At 41.5% G+C, this 16963-nt stretch overlaps 1 protein-coding gene and 1 long non-coding RNA gene across 6 annotated transcripts in view; one reads left to right on the top strand and one right to left on the bottom strand.

The window, feature by feature from the left end:
• Positions 1-16963, top strand: part of RECQL5 (RecQ like helicase 5) — an 86199-nt gene that overhangs the window by 38447 nt on the left and 30789 nt on the right. Inside the window, exon 8 of one of the 5 annotated variants that reach the window (XM_081320685.1) lies at positions 7513-7576. The exons of the other annotated variants lie outside the window; for them this stretch is intronic. Coding sequence (XP_081176811.1) covers positions 7513-7522 — 10 coding nt within the window. The 3' untranslated portion in view covers positions 7523-7576. Of the gene's footprint in view, positions 1-7512; positions 7577-16963 lie in introns of those variants that run through there. 5 annotated transcript variants of the gene reach the window in all.
• LOC308663891 lies at positions 1282-13061 on the bottom strand. Its single transcript, XR_014025525.1, has 4 exons — positions 12921-13061; positions 4591-4680; positions 2151-2211; positions 1282-1506 (listed from the first exon to the last, which is right to left on the bottom strand). It is a non-coding gene; the product is annotated as an uncharacterized lncRNA (long non-coding RNA).

Genomic DNA, 16963 nt, shown 5'->3' with positions numbered 1-16963 from the left:
GGTAATGTTTGTAGAGAGGAGATATAATCAAAGGGTATGTCAACCTCAGACAGAGGAACAGAGTTCATGTCTAACATATTTCAGCAGTGGCTGAGAAAGAAAGGCATAATTCATAGAAGAATGAACCCCTACACTTCGGCAGAGAATAGAGTTGCTGAATGCAGGAATGGTGTGTTATACTATTAATGAAACTATTAATGAAACTCCATATTACATGTTATATAAAAGACAAGCATCCTTGGCACATTTAAGAATCTTTAATGGCGATGCATGGGTGCACATTCCCTAATTGGAAGGAAAGAACAACCAAAGGCAAGGAAAATGAAATGTATAAGTTATCAGTCAGGATCAATGGTATATAGATTTACAGATGGACCTAAAATGTTATTATCTCACAGTCTGCAAATTTTACAGAACATAAGAATTGGGAAAAGGTACATGCCAGTAGTGAAATTTTAATGCCTCTTAAGTCAGAGGTCTCCAGTGAATTCACAAAGGCAAGTTAAACAGGAATCCGAGAGTAGCTTGGGGTCTGTGTATAGCTCAGAGGAATATTTGGAGAGTGAGATTCCAGTGAAACAGGAACAGTTATCCCCAAAGGTATGAAAGAGCAATTAAAGGTGTTCCATCATAAAGATTCACACTTGAGGAGGTAAAAGTATGTAACATCTTTTATGAGCCCCCAAATTAACAGGAAGTATTAAATTTATCTCTGGCAGAACAAAAGAAATGCAAAGAGGCTATAGATAAAGAAATGTTGTATATGCAAAAACATATTTCATTCCAGTGAGGTTACCAGAGGGAGAAAAAGCTGTTGGGTGAAGATGGGTGTATAAAAAGAAACTTTTGATGAATGATGAAGTACAGTATAAAGCAACGAGACTGGTTAGGAATTAAAGGAATACTATGTTATTTAAAAGGAAACATGGATTTTGGATTACATTTGCAACCATCAAATGAATTTGAATTGAAATGTTTTGTAGACAGTGATTGGTCTAATGATGTACAAAATAGAAAGTCAGTGTCAGGATTTGTTGTAATGTTTGAAAAACACACTAGCTGATTGGAAATCTAGAAAACAGATTTCAATTGCCATTTCCACAGCTGAGGCGGAATTCATAGCATTGTCAGAATTGTGTTTAGAGTTAACATGGTACATACAATTGTTAAAGGATTTGGATATTGAAGTGAAAGGAGCTATACTAGTATTTGAAGATAACACAACATATATACAAATGGCAACAGGTGAGAGAGTAAAAACCACAAACAAGCATGTTGACATAAAATATTGTAATGTCAGAGAAGCAGTGAAAGAAAATATAATAGACTTAATTTATTGTCCATCAGAAATCAATTTAGCTGATGTCGTGATAAAGCCATTGAATATACAGAGAAACAAAGATCTTGTGAAACAACTTGGTTTAAATGCTGTCCAGCTATAAATTGGAGATATTTTCTATACGGTGCTATTGTTTGGTCGTTTCTGTTTTCTATGCTGTTTTTTGACTGAAATCAAGAAGAAGGAATGAGAATGAAACACGGTACTTAGGTTTTATCACTTTAATCTTATATTTTATAATCATACTCTATCAAGAGGTACGATGAGGGACACGATGGCAAGTGTTCTCTGTGTGGGATGCCCTCCTTCAGTAAAGCCTGCCCCGCCTGGTGAGGATCCCTCCCGTGCTGCTTCCAAGGGGCTTGTAAAAACCTGATCTATTAGGCAGATCAGTCCAGATAACAAATTGCTGCTTTTTCTCAAAAATAAGTATTAATTGTTGCACTCTGCACAGTTTTTCTTTCTTTCTGCAGATGTACAGAATATTTTTTTTCATTCTGGACATTAATTGTGTTAACGTTACAAGGCTACGTTGGTTCTGGAAGTTCTCTCAGTGCATAAAATATCAGTTTGTATCTCTGTTAATTGTCACAAGGATTGGTGTTTAGATAAGCAAAGTTAAGAAATGGGATAGCAGGGATCCTAGAAGTGCTCTTTATTGTCGTAGGACCTAGTAGCAGAGTCTTGAGAGCCTCTTAAGAGTTTCTCTGTTCCACATATATTAATCTTAAACAAAATGAAAACCAAGTTAATTTAGAACTCCATTCTCACACTTTTTACGTTCTCACAGTTGAGCTGCTGTTTCGCCTACCTTAAGATTTAATTGGTCCCTTCCCCTTCTCAAGTCTTGCCAAGACCAGGTTTATATCATGCTTAAAGTGAGGTGGAAAAAAATTGGTTAAAAATTAGAATTAGGATATTTGTTCCATGCAATAGTAATGAGTAATGTCTAAAGAACTACCAGATATTTATGAAACAAAACAAAAAAATGATATTTTTATGAAGGCACAGTATAGATGTTACAATAAGAAAGTCATAGCTCAGGCATGAAATGATATTAAAATGTCAGAGGAAAAATGTGTATATTCAGCATATGATTTTAATGCATGTTCATTGGAATTAAGCTCTGAAGCTGTTACAGAAGCAAACTATGTGAAATTAAGTTTCAGAGCTAATGTTGGAATGGCTTTGGCAATTGTGAAATTAAGTTTCAGAGCTAATGTTGGAATGGCTTTGGCAATTTTGTAAAAGGCAAGGAATCATTTTGTAAAAAGGCAAGACAAATTTTGAATGCCCGCAGGCGAAAGAAAACCATTCATGAAATTTTTTTAAAAGCTCATTGATTCTGAAGGTATCATACTCCCACTATTTGTAGGCCAACATGAGTAGTTGCAGGTAGTCCTCGGCTTATGATCACAATTGGGTGCAAAATTTTAGTTGCTAAGCAAGGCATCTTGTTAAGTGAGTTGCACCCCATTTTACAACTTTTTGCACAGTTAAGTGAATCACTGCAGGTGTTAAGTGAATTATGCAGTCATTAAGCAAAATCTGGTCTTCCTGCATTGACCTCGCTTGTTGTAAGTTGGCTGGGAAGGTTGCAATTAGTGATCACATGACCCCATGATGGTGCAACTGTGATAAATACATGCCAATTGCCAAGTGCCCAAATATTGATCACATGACCATGAAAACCAGTCATAAGTCATTTTTTTTCAGTGCCGTTATAACTTCAAACAGTCACTAATCAAACAGATGTAAGTCAAAGACTACCTATATTTCTAGCATTAACTCTCCAAGTATACTCAGACTTTCAAATGTGAAATGTCAATTTTAGGTCAAAAGCAAACTTAAGGATTTGAATTGGGAAAAATCTAATCAAGTTTTTAGGATTTAGTATGAGAAAGTAAAAAGTGTATCCTTGCAAGGCTTAGGAAAAATTTGGGACATATGATAAATAATGTTGGCTTGTGGGATTGCAAGTAAAGGAGACTTTATTGTTTCCTAAATTGTACATATTAATATTTTTAAATGTAGACTTCCTTTGCAAAGCCTATTTTTATATGTAGATTTCCATTGCAGTACCTATTAAGCAATGAAAAAATGCTAGACTAACACAGTGAACTACATATAAAGCATATTCTGGAAATGGATAATTTAATAACAAGTTCGGAATTCTGCATTAGATTTCCTTTTATAAATTATGGTTGGGAATTTGGAGCTCCTCTCATTCTCCACTTGGATGCAGCTTTTAAAGCCAAAATTATGGATTTATTTGCTTATTCCAAGCAAAATACATAATAAGCACTATTATGCAGTATTGTATACCATTTCATTAATAAACAATTCTCCATAGAAAAATCCAGCCACTATAAAAATGAACTGTTCTTAAGCTAGATTTATTCTCTTTGAATGCCATTTTCCTCAGTGAAATGCAATAACAGGTCAGCTCATACGAACATTCATTACAATGCGAAGCAATCTTGATATTTTATTTACATAATGGTATGCTATAGTAATATTTTTAAACTTGTTTTTCCTGTATGATTTCCTGTCAGGTGGTAATGAATTGCAGATAGATATGTAGGTATCCTCAACCTTTAGGTTGCTTCTCTCTAAACCCTGATGATGGAGCAGACATCTTTCTCCAGAATATGTCTATGGAAGGAAGACATTCTTCAGAAGTTCACGATCCTTGACAGCAGCTTATTGATCCTAAGACTCCACTAAGTGAAATACACTATTTTGTGCAGAGCCCCCTCATCAACTTAATGTCGTCATCTGCTCTACCTTTGTTTCATAGAGGCACTACTGGTTTGAGTGGGCAGTCCTACAGGTGTCCAGGTGCCTTAGGTTGAAAACAATGCTCTAAATGGTACCTGAAAACCAATAGGTAACCAAGGCAAGGTCTGGAAAACCAAGTGTTGTATTTTATCAACTCCAGGAGGCCAGAAGTTATAAGTCACTGTATTTTGAACTAATTGTAATTTCTGAATAGCCTTTAAACACTGCCCCAAATGGAGCACCTCACAGTAGTCTAACTGGGTAGTGATAAAGTAGTGAGTTACTGTACTGTAGCCAGGTTCTTCTGTCCCAGGCTCAAGGCATAGCTGGCACACAAGACCTTCTGGCAACAGCGTCCATCTGCTATTCTGGCAGGAGCTGCAAATCCACAAGGACACCAAGTGGTGAGCCTGTTCTCTGCCAAGTATTGCTTGCCCATTTAGGAGGCAACAACAGCAACTCTGACTTACTTGGGTTCAGCTTCAGTGTGCTCACTCCCAACAAGACCTTGATTGCCTCCAGACACCAGGCAAGAATGACAACAGCATCTCCCTCGCAACCTGGGATGGTGATATACAGTTGGTTATCATGAGAGCTCAGGTATTCCTTGCTTTATGACCATTTGTTCAGCGACCATTCAGGGCTTACCATATAGCACTCTATGATTGTGGAAGTGATGGGGCTGAGATAAAGGCTTGAGTGTAGTTCAGGTTGCTGGTTATCACCATTAAAACTATATGGCATGGGACCTGGTTATTTGTGGGGTTGTCTTTACCTAAGATTGTCCATCTGTCTCACTAGATCAAATTGAATGGCCATGGATAAGATCCCTCCTTTGAAATCTTGCCATCTCCAAATTCCATCATTGCACGTTTTTTTTCATATTTTTGTTGGATAATATCAAGTAAAGAATAACATCTTCTACTCTCCTCCACTTTCTGAAGGAGAAAATTGGTGTCAAGTTATACATTTCATGCAAGGTCCATGGTTGACATGGTTTGCTCTTCCAACAGAAGTTGGGGCAGTTAAACTGCTCCATCATTATTATTACTGTATCTTTTTGAAAGATGTACAGTTTGTTTTTGTAAAGTATTATCCAAATTCCTTGGTTAGGAATAGAGGTACCAATAACAATATGATTTTGTTAATGAAGCCACTTATTTTAATCCAGATGCTCTCTATTTTCAGTTAGACTGCTGATCTAACTGATGCAGTTATTTTTTTCATACACAGGGCAACTCCCCCTGTTTTATTACTACAGGTAATCCCCAAGTTACGAGCATTCACTTAATGCTTGTTCAAAGCTACATGATGAGCGCCCCCTAGTGCTTACGAGCAAGTCCCGAAGTTATGAATATTGCAGCACCACGGCATTCGTTCGCACTTATGAGTGATAGCAGTGGCTCTGCAACATTCACCCTGGTTATTCCCTCCCTCCCCACCCCTGCCCCGGGTCTCCCTAGGCACCAGGCCTGCAATACTCACCCTGCGAAGATTGAGATCCTTTGCTTTCTTGGCTGCTCCAAGCCTTTGGTGCATTTGCACAGAATGGAGGCCTAAAGTAATGCAAGATCACGCAAGATCAGTGGGGCAAGATCTCACATAACTGAACTTCCGTGATCTCATGGTACTTTAGGCCTCTGTTCTCTGCAACAGAGAATGGAACGGAAGCTGGGGGATGCTCCCATGTGCCTCCCGATGCTGGATCGGGGGTCCGAAGGCCTTTTCTAGGCCGCTGCAGCTCGGATCTGAAGCCGGGGAATGCTTGCATGCCCAGCTGCAGCCTGAGCCATGCTCTGGAGGCCTTTTCCAGGCCGCACCTGCCCAAATTTGAGGCTGGGGAACAGTTCTGCGTCCCCCGCCTGTGGCCCGATCTGGGCTTTGGAGGCCTTTTCCAGGCCACTGCAGCCCAGATTTGTGGCTGGGGAATGCTTCCGCGCCGCCCCCGCAGCCCGATCCGGGCTCTGCAGGCTTTTCCAGGTCACTGCCGCCTGGATTTAAGGCTGGGGAATGCTTCCATGGCCGCCACAGCCCCGAACTGGACTCAGTAGGACTTTTCCAGGCCGTTCCTGCCCAGATTTGAGACTGGGGAACACTTCTGTGTCGTCCCCCCCCCCGCCTGATCTGGGCTTCAGAGGCCTTTTCCAGGCTGCTCCCGCCCAGATTTGAGGTTGGGGAACATTTCTGCGTTCCCCCCCGGTGGCCCAATCCAAGCTTTGGAGGCCTTTTCCAGGCCCAATAGGGCTGCAAGGGGGCTGCGGAAACGTCCCCCAGCCTGAGATCCGGGTGGTGGCAGTAGCCTGGAAAAGGCCTCTGGAACCTGGATCGGGCCATGTGCGGGGGGCCGTGGAAGTGTTCCTCAGCCTTAGATCTGGGCGGCAGCAGGAACCACAGCAGAGAGGAGACAGATTTTTTCCAGGTGAGTCCGGCAGGGAGGGGGAAGCATGCGGTATCTCAGTGGGTTGGGGAGGCCTTGGGGGCCTGTTCCATCACTAGGCCCTCTGGCCTTCCCCATCCTGAGATGCCTCATGTTCGCTTAACATGCGTTTTAATGAGCAAGGGAATAATCTCGTTCGAGGTACGAGATTCACTCTACAAGTTTTCAAGTTACGAGTGTAATGGGCAGGCTCCATTACACTTGTAACTCGAATACTACCTGTATGGGAAAAATCTTCAACCTATAGCATGAGAAGAATATGACTGAAGTTCTTGTTAAGGAGGCTATAATAACTTCTTGTAATGCATAGTGCATTTATAGCCAACTGTGAATTAGGACACCAGTACTTATACTGTCTTTGTGTTTGTTGGAAAAAAAGTATAGTTGGTTAGCTATACTTTTCCTAGTTCTACCCAAACATCAGAAGGCCATGAATAGAATAATTCTCCTTCACACGGAATGCAATATTTTGAGAGCACTGATTGGAACAAGTAACTAAGTTGAAGCTTTAGCGCTGGCATTTTTTGCCTAACTGCCAAATGGCAATTTCTGTATGTGTCCTGTGAAATAGAAATGGGCAGGAGAAGAAATTTTTCAACAGACTGAGCGATCTGGATAATTGAATGATCTAGATAATTATAGTGATTTTCTTCGACTAAAATAAAGCTATGTAGTTTACCAAGTTTAATTACTGTCCAATCTGGATTTTATTTAGCTGTATTGTTCTCTGGATGTTCAGTCTGGCATTTGGCTGCCTTTGCCAGCAAAATATGCATAGGCCTCCACTACATGGGGGAAAATAGTTTCTCTAGGAGAATGATCCCATCAAAGGCTCTTATATGTGCTTGTTAGTTTGTATGTTTATTCTTGGCTTATAATTTTATCCCCACAACTACCAATACAGAACTGATTTTCTCAAATTCTCCTTCGCTCTGCATTTTCTTCTAACTTGCAGAAAGACATGAACTCTCTGAGAACTGCAAACCCCTCTCATTGAACTGAGTAGCTGGCATGTGGGATGAAGCATGGGTTTTTTTTCCTATTATATTTATTCCACAAAAAAGTAAGGCAAATTTTTCATTCAGGCATATATACGTCCCCTTTCTATGCTGCCAAAAATCCAAAGAGAGGAAACTGATTAGGGGAAGATGAGTGTCTTTCTCTAAGCCACAGAATTAGTGGCTCCTAGTGGAATCTAAGAGCGACGTTCTTTTATTAAAACTTCCCGTTGCTTATGCTAAACAATTGGATGTGGGAAATGCATTGTTCATTTCCTCGCCTTATGTGCAGGAACCCAACACGGTCTGACTAGCTTAAAAGAGCCTTTTTTAAATGTACTCCTTTGAACAAAGCTTGTCTGTTTTAGGGAGTGGTTTGAGAGTGGGTCCCCGTTTGGGAAAATAAGGAAAGCTCTTTTAATTAGCAAAAATTTGTACAATGTTTTTGTATCTGTTTTTGTATGCACATATTCCAGAATGCCTTAATAACTTGCCTTAATAACCTGAATTAGGGGATTATTATTATTGCTGCTTTTGATTCTTCAAGAAGCAGCACTGGATAACAAATCAGCAGGTTGTGGTCATCTGCATACATTCAGATATTTACTGGGGTGTTTCTACTATGACCTGAGAGTGCTTTACCCATTTTTTTGAAGCAGGGGTGTCAAACTGCCAGCCCGCAGGCCAGTTGTATCATATGGGGGCTGTGCCCACCCCAGCTCCGGCAATGCAAAAAAAGTCACAATACATTGCGACACATCACATGATGCGGTGAGTTTGACACCTGTGTTTTAAAGTGCTGTCTCTTAAAGTGAGTACAATGATACAGATATTCAGGAAGTGGCCAGTGTTATTTTCACAAAAGGGATCAAGTCCAAATACTTACAGAAATAAAGGAAAATACCTTTTTGTATTAATGTTTCATCTAGATATTGTTCAAAGTTTTTGTCAAGTGAATGATACTTTGCTAGCCTTTTGCTGTGCCTAGCCCTGGTAAAAGGTATTTGGTAGTTGTGTTTAAGAGCAGCAATTTAAAATGTGGGGACTCCAGCTTGTTGGCAGAAGAATTCTGGGAGTTGAAGTCCACCTATCTTAAAAGTTGCTGAGGCTGAAAAATACCACTTTAGAAGACTTAGAGGCCTCTTTACTACATGACAGCTGGCAATGCAAGCAAGGGCTCTTAGGTTGAGACATGTGTTTTAAATTGCATGTTTCCTTTTAGCTGCTGCATACATTTCTGGCCAAATGTTGAATGCTTTTCTTTTCTTTTGGCCACAGAATGTTGGACTGTTTTTCCTCCCTGTCTTTTAGCCTTCTCTGGAATCTTCTTTTTTTATTAAGCTTTCTTTCCATTCTCTGTTTTCAGCTAACAGCAGCAAGAGGTTTTGCTAGAGAAAGACAGTAGTATTTTTCCTACTTAATTAAAAATTTAATAGTAATTGTAATTGTCACCTCCTCCTTGCTGAATGTTCTAAATGCATTGCATAACAGCTTACAAAAAAGAAAGAAAGATCACCCTAAGATCAGTTGGATCTACACTGAACCTGAATTTGTATCAAACGTTTAAGGTGAATTAGGGAATTCTGGAAAAGGTCCTATTGTGGAGTATTTAGCTTGAGCCTTCTTTTCATCAAGACTGTAGACTTATTTGAAACTTTATGTTGTATTGTCACCCAGAAGTGATTGTAGAGCCATTACACTAGTAGTAGTTTGACCTAATTAGCTTCATGTACAAAGAGAAAAAAAGGATTTGGTTAATTTTTATCTCCACCAAAAGTAACTAAAGTATTTCACTAAGGCAAGTCCTTACTGAAGCAAACCTGCTTTCTGATGTGTTTGAGCAAATTCTCTGTCTTTAAGCATAGAGACCTTATGTGGTTAAAATGATCCTCTCTACAATGTCTGAGTCCTGTAACAGTATTATTTAATTATTTCTTATGTTGTCACATACCCTATAACCAAGAGTCAGAAGGTTTGAGACTATGAGTTATCCCATATTTCACAGTTAACTAAACTAGGATCAAGGGTAATAATAGAGTTTTAAACCTCTGATTTATTGGCTATGTTGCTGCATAGTTAGAAAAAGCTAATACAAAAGATAGTGTTGTGTTTTGGAAGCCTATATTGCCAACACCCAAAATGAGAAAAACTTTAAATTTTAGTTCTAGATTTTCATGGAAGAACAATTAACAACTGGAAAATTTATTCAGAAAAATGTAGAAGCAATAATGGCAAGTAATTTAAATGACTGATCTGTGCAGATGGAATTATTTATTATTTTGTACCCCACTTTATTATTTTTGCAAATAATTCAAGATGGCAAATATATCCAGCATGCCATCCTCCTCGTATTTTCCCCACAACAGTAATCCATTCAAATTTAGCTGACAGAAAAGGATTTCTAAGGACAAAACTGACTCACAGAAATCTGTCTAAAGATTAAGATATTCCTCAAAGATTTTTCCATTGGCCTCTGTCCTTTTGGAAATGAAAGGAATATTAACTAGAGACACGGGCTTTTCTTCTTGTGAGAGTTTGCCATCGAAATGTTTTGTATTGATGCAAAAAACAGGTTTTGTAGGCCTAATAAGTTTCTCAGATTTTTAAATTTTAGCTTGTTCCAATTCTACTATATTAGTTTAACTTTGCCTTTATTATATTTATCATTAACATCTTTAAATGGAAGGATGATATATAATATTAATATAATATATTTATATTATGTATAATATATATTGAATTATATATACCGGTAATATAAATAACATAAAGGACTGTTTCACAATCCAGTTGAACCTTGCACATCTCAATTTTGGTTTTCTTCTGTATTGTTCCTAACTAAATGTAGTCTGACAACTGTTGCCTCTGTTTTTATAGACTTCTGGATCTGTTTGGTTTGTTTGGGGCTGCTGTTACAAACTATCTTGAAACTACAGCTAATGTCAAATTCCTAAGAAGGTCTTTCTTTTTTTAAATTTCTGCAGCTTAGCTGCCCTGGGCCTCTCATTTTTTTAAATTAATTTCCCTATAACACTTTAGATCGTAGAGAAAATTACTATTTCTCAATTACATTTTCAAAATCAGTTTTGGAAGTCCTCAAACTAGGATTCAGATTATGTATAGTTAGTCTTCTGCCACAGCCGACTATTAATTTTTTAAACAATAACTGCTGTCTAGGTCAGGGGTAGGCAACCTCGGCTCTTTTATGACTCATGGACTTCAACTCCCAGAATTCCTGAGCCAGCCATGCTGGCTCAGGAATTCTGGGAGTTGAAATCCATGAGTCATAAAAGTGCTGAGGTTGCCTACCCCTGGTCTAGGTGCTTAAAATCTATAGTTGAAGAGTGAAAATTGTACTAGTTGTTGGTATTAGCTGGAAGTTGATATGTGCTGGTGAAGCCAGGCTTGGATGTATCCTGATAGAAAATATCAAATTGTACCTCAGTGTTCCTTTATAAAAAAAAGCATTTTTCTTTCTTTTAGATAAGCCGCCTCAATTTTCTCACAATTTGTTTTCTTGGGCAAAAGCTCTTCAGATTCAAAGCTCTCTTTAAATCTTTTAAAGATGATAACCTGTTTCAGTTAAAATAATTATGTATGTTATGGTATCTTGAAGGGTAACAAATGTATTGGAACATTTGCTTTTGTAGGTTAGAGGTCCCTGTATGTATTTATTTAGAAAATGTGTATGCTGCCAACTACATTGATGTCTTTGGCCAACTTACAGGATGCAAATAATAACATACTAACCACATTTGTTACACACAAAATATAAAATAAGCTTCAAAAATAATTTTAAAAAAATATTTAGATATCTTTTACATGAAGAAATGTAGTATATGTATAACCCTAAAAATAGGAATAAGGAAAAAAAATCAATTTATATTATTAGATCAAGCCCATCAATGCATGTCTGGCCTCTTTCAAATACAGATCTTTCTTAGTGAACAGTAAAATTGTCATTTAGGTGATGCTAGCTGAGTAGCCAGGTTGTTAGCACAGGGTAAATGTGAGAACAGCCATATTTGTTATTATACAGTAGTCTGTGCCAAGATTTCTTTTGGTCAAATTTACTGTGGAATTTATCAGAGCTTTGGGCTGGTCTTATTTTGAAGCTTTTTGGAGGAATCTTACAGATTATCCACAACGTTTGGAATGTCATCCTACAGGCTTCTGGGAGTTGCCCTTTTATTGCTTTGGTTTTTTTCTTACACAGAAATTTGCCAATCCAGAAAGGTTAGCGACAGGAGTATTGGCGGATGAGTATCGGCAGATATGTCATGCTTTTGAATATGCAGATAGGCAAAACATTAATATTGCTGCTCATTTTGGAACTGAATTTGTTCCTTATTGTACCTCCATGAGGTAGCCCATTGTGACTATGTCACTAATAGATCCAGTTACTTTTTTCCAAATACCTGCATTACTCAAACACCACACTTAACCTAGCCAGTGCTTCCTAATAAATAAGCTCAGATTTCCATTAAAATACCAGCCTGTTCTGAAACTATGTTCTGCTTGGCTATGCATGCTTCATAAGAAGGGTTTCCGTCCTCAAACAAGCACAGCGTCTCTGCTATTTGTTAGAGCAGTCCTAACCTGAGAAAAAGATAGTCACCATTCTAAAGAATATTACTAAATGTAACGCAATATGAGCAGCTGAAACTTTTTCCTTTACATTGTCTACACAACAGTAATAATAAATTACACATCAACATAAATTCACATAGAACTCCTTGATAACTGACTTTGTTCAGAGGTTTTTATGCAGCTGTTCCCTTCTGTCACTGCTGGAGAGTGAAGTGAAAACATATAAATTTTGATATTATTCTCCTACTTGGTACAATGACAATTTCAGCGAGTCATATTTCAGTGGTTGTGCACTGAAGACAAAGATTTCACCCTTTCAGAAAAAAAAGTGCTGCAATAATGATTGGCAGCTTCCAAAGTATTCCTTCAACATCTAAAGCTGATTGTCTGAAAATGCCATGTAAACGGAGACTGGGAAATTCCAGAAAATATTTTCTAAATTCTTGTTTCTAGTAGTAGTTTGTTTGTTTTAGGATAATGCATGCATTTCAAACTAACAAGGAGTAAATGCTACTTTTAATCTTGCATAAATGACTGTGGGTGCTCCAGTAGTAGTTGCCATTTTTCCTGTTACCCATTTAAGTTCTCGCTGCTGAGTTTCTGAGAAATAAGAATACAAGTGAACGTGCAGAAACTGATCTGTTAACATGCTTTTCCTGCAGCGCAACATAGCCAGCCTAGCAAAAAGCTTTTATCTCGCCACCCAGCACTCCCCTGCCCCGGTGTGTCCTTTCTACACACTTTCCTCTGGCAAGCTCCATTTACAAATACTTACTATACAACTGTAAGTTGAACAGATCAGTCTTCGTCTGTGATTCTACTTGAGAAGAACTTTTCTGCAGTGGTGTTGAAGAACTTTCTGTTTTCTGGGTCCTTTTTTCCTCCCCTGTCCTTGTCCTTTCATATCAGCTCCCATTGCATTTTTGATTCTCAACGCGTGCGTATCTCCTTCCTCTGTTTCTCTTATCCCTGTTACTGACAGCCAGCTGCTTTCTCTGCCTGCGTGTGCGTGCGTGCCTGCGTGCGTGCTGGCACTCTCTCTTTTTGTTGTTAGTAATCCTGGAGATGTAAAGTTTCATATTACATCCTCACCAAGAAGGGGGGAAAAACACAACTGGAGTCTCACTATTGCCACAAGGTTCCCCGAATGAGGAGTTGTTGCAACTTTTTGTGTAACTCTTGATCGCTTCTGAGAAATTTCCTCAGCTCTCTTCTCTCGCCGTCTGGGTAACTCTCTCGAGTTCTTTTCCACACCGCTGGAGACTGCTGATTTTGTGACTGGCGTTAGAAAAAGAACGACTTGCCCTTAGTAAAATCAACAGAATGGAAGAGATAACTGAAAGGCTCTTCCTCCAGAGCAGGATACATGAAGATCTTTGCAGGCTAATTTTTTTTCCTGTGAAATACCCCATGAAAAAGAATCAAAAGACCCAATTTATGGAGAGAGAGAGAGAGAGAGAGAGAGAGAGAGAGAGAGAGAGAGAGAGACAGAGAGAGAGACTGATTCCATGTATTCTGAGTGGCTTCTTTGATCTTCACCTCCTCCTCCTCTTCCTCCCCCTCCTCCTCCCTCCCCCCCATCCCCTGCCTCAATCTAACACTTTGTACAGAGTTTGCTGCCCTAAGGTCATGAATAAAGTATTCCAAAGGAAACTGCTCTGACTATTCTAAGACAGACCATCAAGCCCCTTCTAGCCAAGAAACCAACTGGCAACTTGGGCAGTACTTGTAACTCTGCCAGAGATTGACCTTTTCAATTGAATCTGTAACTCCCTTGCCTCCACCACTAATTAAAAACATTGCCTGCATTTTTATTAGCTGGTATCATTTTAAAGATGAGAACATGGTTTTAGTTGCACATACTGAGTTCTTCTCTGTTACCTTGGAAGCCCTGTAGGAGTGCTAATAATTAAACAACGAAAGTTGCTCTCCTGGCGTAACCAAGTTATATTTTGTTCTTTGCCTTTTCTGGAGAGAGAGAAAAAAATGGGACTGCCAAAGACTCTTAGCATTTCCAGCTGGGTAATGCTAGCAATTGCTAGAAGGGCATGAAGAAAAAAATTCAACCGGATAATCTTTCATTGGTTGTGAAAAGAGGCTTTCTTTTAGCCCAAGAACAGTGTGAGTCAGTGTCACTTTGCAGAACTGATAAGGGTAGCTTTGTGGCATTTTTTTCCCTTCCACATCCTAATTTTTTTATATTCGGGGATTTCAAACCAACAACTGAGTATCTGATACAGATACAGCTTTCTCAACCTGGTGGGTACTATGTTGTCCTGTCTTAGCATAAACAGGTGTTTGTTTTATCTGTCCATTCGCTGAAATAGTCCTGACTCTTAGAAAGTTTTACTCCCTCCTCCTTAGAATTCAGTGGGGAAATGCCTCAAAAGGCTTTTTTTTAAAATGCCACAAAAATACTCTGCTACCATGGTTCATATCTTTCCAACATAAGCCTGTCTTCAAATGGGAGATGTTTTTGGTTTTCATATTATTTGGAATAAGGAAAAGCGCCAGTGCTTAGAAATATTGTAAGTGAACTATATATTTATATTTATATTTATTTGATTTATATGCCGCCCTTCTCCCGAAGGACTCAGGGCGGTGTACAGGGCAATAAATACCAAAAATACAAGATACAAAAATTAAAAACAAATTAAACAATTGTGCCCGATACAATAAATTAGTTAAAATCTATAATTAAAACCCCAAACCCATCAGACCAGGCCGGCTTGTTCGAATAAATAAGTTTTTAGATCACGTCGGAAGGAGCGGAGGTCAGGAGCCATCCGGAGCTCAACCGGTAAACGGTTCCAAAGGTCTGGCACGCCCACAGAGAATGCCCTCCCCCTGGGGGTCACCAGTCGACATTCTCTGACCGGTGGCAACCTGAGGAGGCCAGGCCCTCTCTGTGGGAACGCACTGGACAGAGGGAAGTTGACGCCGGCCGCAGGTGCTCCCGTAGGTAATCCGAACTCCTAGGATATTGTACCTATCATAAGAAATATAAGAACTTATCAGTTCTAGCAGAAATGAGAAACTTGTGTTCGCCTTTTACTACATTTCTTAATGGACATGCTGTGTAATAAACACGAGGCTACAAAAGAATATTTTAAATCAGTGCATGGATAAAATAAACCCTACATTTTTGGGGTAATGAAGAATGAGACAAAATATATCTTCAGTTTACCGTATATACTTGAGTATAAGCCGAATTTTTCAGCCCACTTTTTGGGCTGAAAAATTCCACTTTGGCTTATACTCCAGTCAACAAAAAAACTTACCGAGGACTTGTGCGCGGCCGAGGCTTTGGTGCTTCCGGGATCGCGCGCACCTCTCCCAAGCCACCGCCGTCCGGAGACCTGCCGAAGTTTGGGGAGGTTTGGGGAGGTGCGCGCGCACCTCCCCAAACGTCGGCAGGTCTACGTTCCTCCGCGCCCTGCCTGCCTGCTTCTTTCCGCAGCAGAAAGAAGCAGGCAGGCAGGGCGCGGAGGAACGGAGACCTGCCGACGTTTGGGGAGGTTTGGGCGCCTCCCCAAACCTCCCCAAACGTCGGCAGGTCTCCGGACCTCCGCGCTCTGCCTGCCTGCTTCTTTTTGCAGCGGAAAGAAGCAGGCAGGCAGGGCGCGGAGGAACGGAGACCTGCCGACGTTTGGGGAGGTTTGGGCGCCTCCCCAAACCTCCCCAAACGTCGGCAGGTCTCCGGACCTCCGCGCCCTGCCTGCCTGCTTCTTTCCACTGCGGAAAGAAGCAGGCAGGCAGGGCGCGGAGGAACGGAGACCTGCCGACGTTTGGGGAGGTTTGGGCGCCTCCCCAAACCTCCCCAAACGTCGGCAGGTCTCCGGACCTCCGCGCCCTGCCTGCCTGCTTCTTTCCACTGCGGAAAGAAGCAGGCAGGCAGGGCGCGGAGGAACGGAGACCTGCCGACGTTTGGGGAGGTTTGGGCGCCTCCCCAAACCTCCCCAAACGTCGGCAGGTCTCCGGACCTCCGCGCCCTGCCTGCCTGCTTCTTTCCGCAGCGGAAAGAAGCAGGCAGGCAGGGCGCGGAGGAACGGAGACCTGCCGACGTTTGGGGAGGTTTGGGCGCCTCCCCAAACCTCCCCAAACGTCGGCAGGTCTCCGTTCCTCCGCGCCCTGCCTGCCTGCTTCTTTCCGCAGCAGAAAGAAGCAGGCAGGCAGGGCGCGGAGGAACGGAGACCTGCCGACGTTTGGGGAGGTTTGGGCGCCTCCCCAAACCTCCCCAAACGTCGGCAGGTCTCCGTTCCTCCGCGCCCTGCCTGCCTGCTTCTTTCCGCAAGCAGGCAGGCAGGGCGCGGAGGAACGGAGACCTGCCGACGTTTGGGGAGGTTTGGGCGCCTCCCCAAACCTCCCCAAACGTCGGCAGGTCTCCGTTCCTCCGCGCCCTGCCTGCCTGCTTCTTTCCGCTGCGGAAAGAAGCAGGCAGGCAGGGCGCGGAGGTCCGGAGACCTGCCGACGTTTGGGGAGGTTTGGGGAGGTGCGCGCGCACCTCCCCAAACCTCCCTAAACTTCGGCAGGTCTCCGGACGGCGGCGGCTTGGGAGAGGTGCGCGCGATCCTGGAAGCACCGAAGCCTCGGCCGCGCGCAAGTCCTCGGTAAGCTCCAGGCGGTCACTTGCTTCGCGTCTCCTGAGGGAAGGGGGGGCGACTGGAGCGGGCGTGTTTCCTCGCCTGCTGGGCGCCGCGATTTGCCCGGGGAACGCGCGGGCCCCGAATGGCAGCGTGGAGCGAGGAAGCGGACAGCCAGGGCTTCCCCGAGAGCCGCGGCCACACAGGGTATTCCTGTGTATTCAGGCTTGCAAAA

The sequence above is a fragment of the Vipera berus genome (assembly GCF_964194415.1).
Source record: "Vipera berus genome assembly, chromosome: 2".
In the NCBI taxonomy this organism is placed as follows: domain Eukaryota; kingdom Metazoa; phylum Chordata; class Lepidosauria; order Squamata; family Viperidae; genus Vipera; species Vipera berus.
The sequence above is the reverse complement of the archived record's forward strand: the minus strand, read 5'-3'. Positions and strand labels throughout refer to the sequence as shown.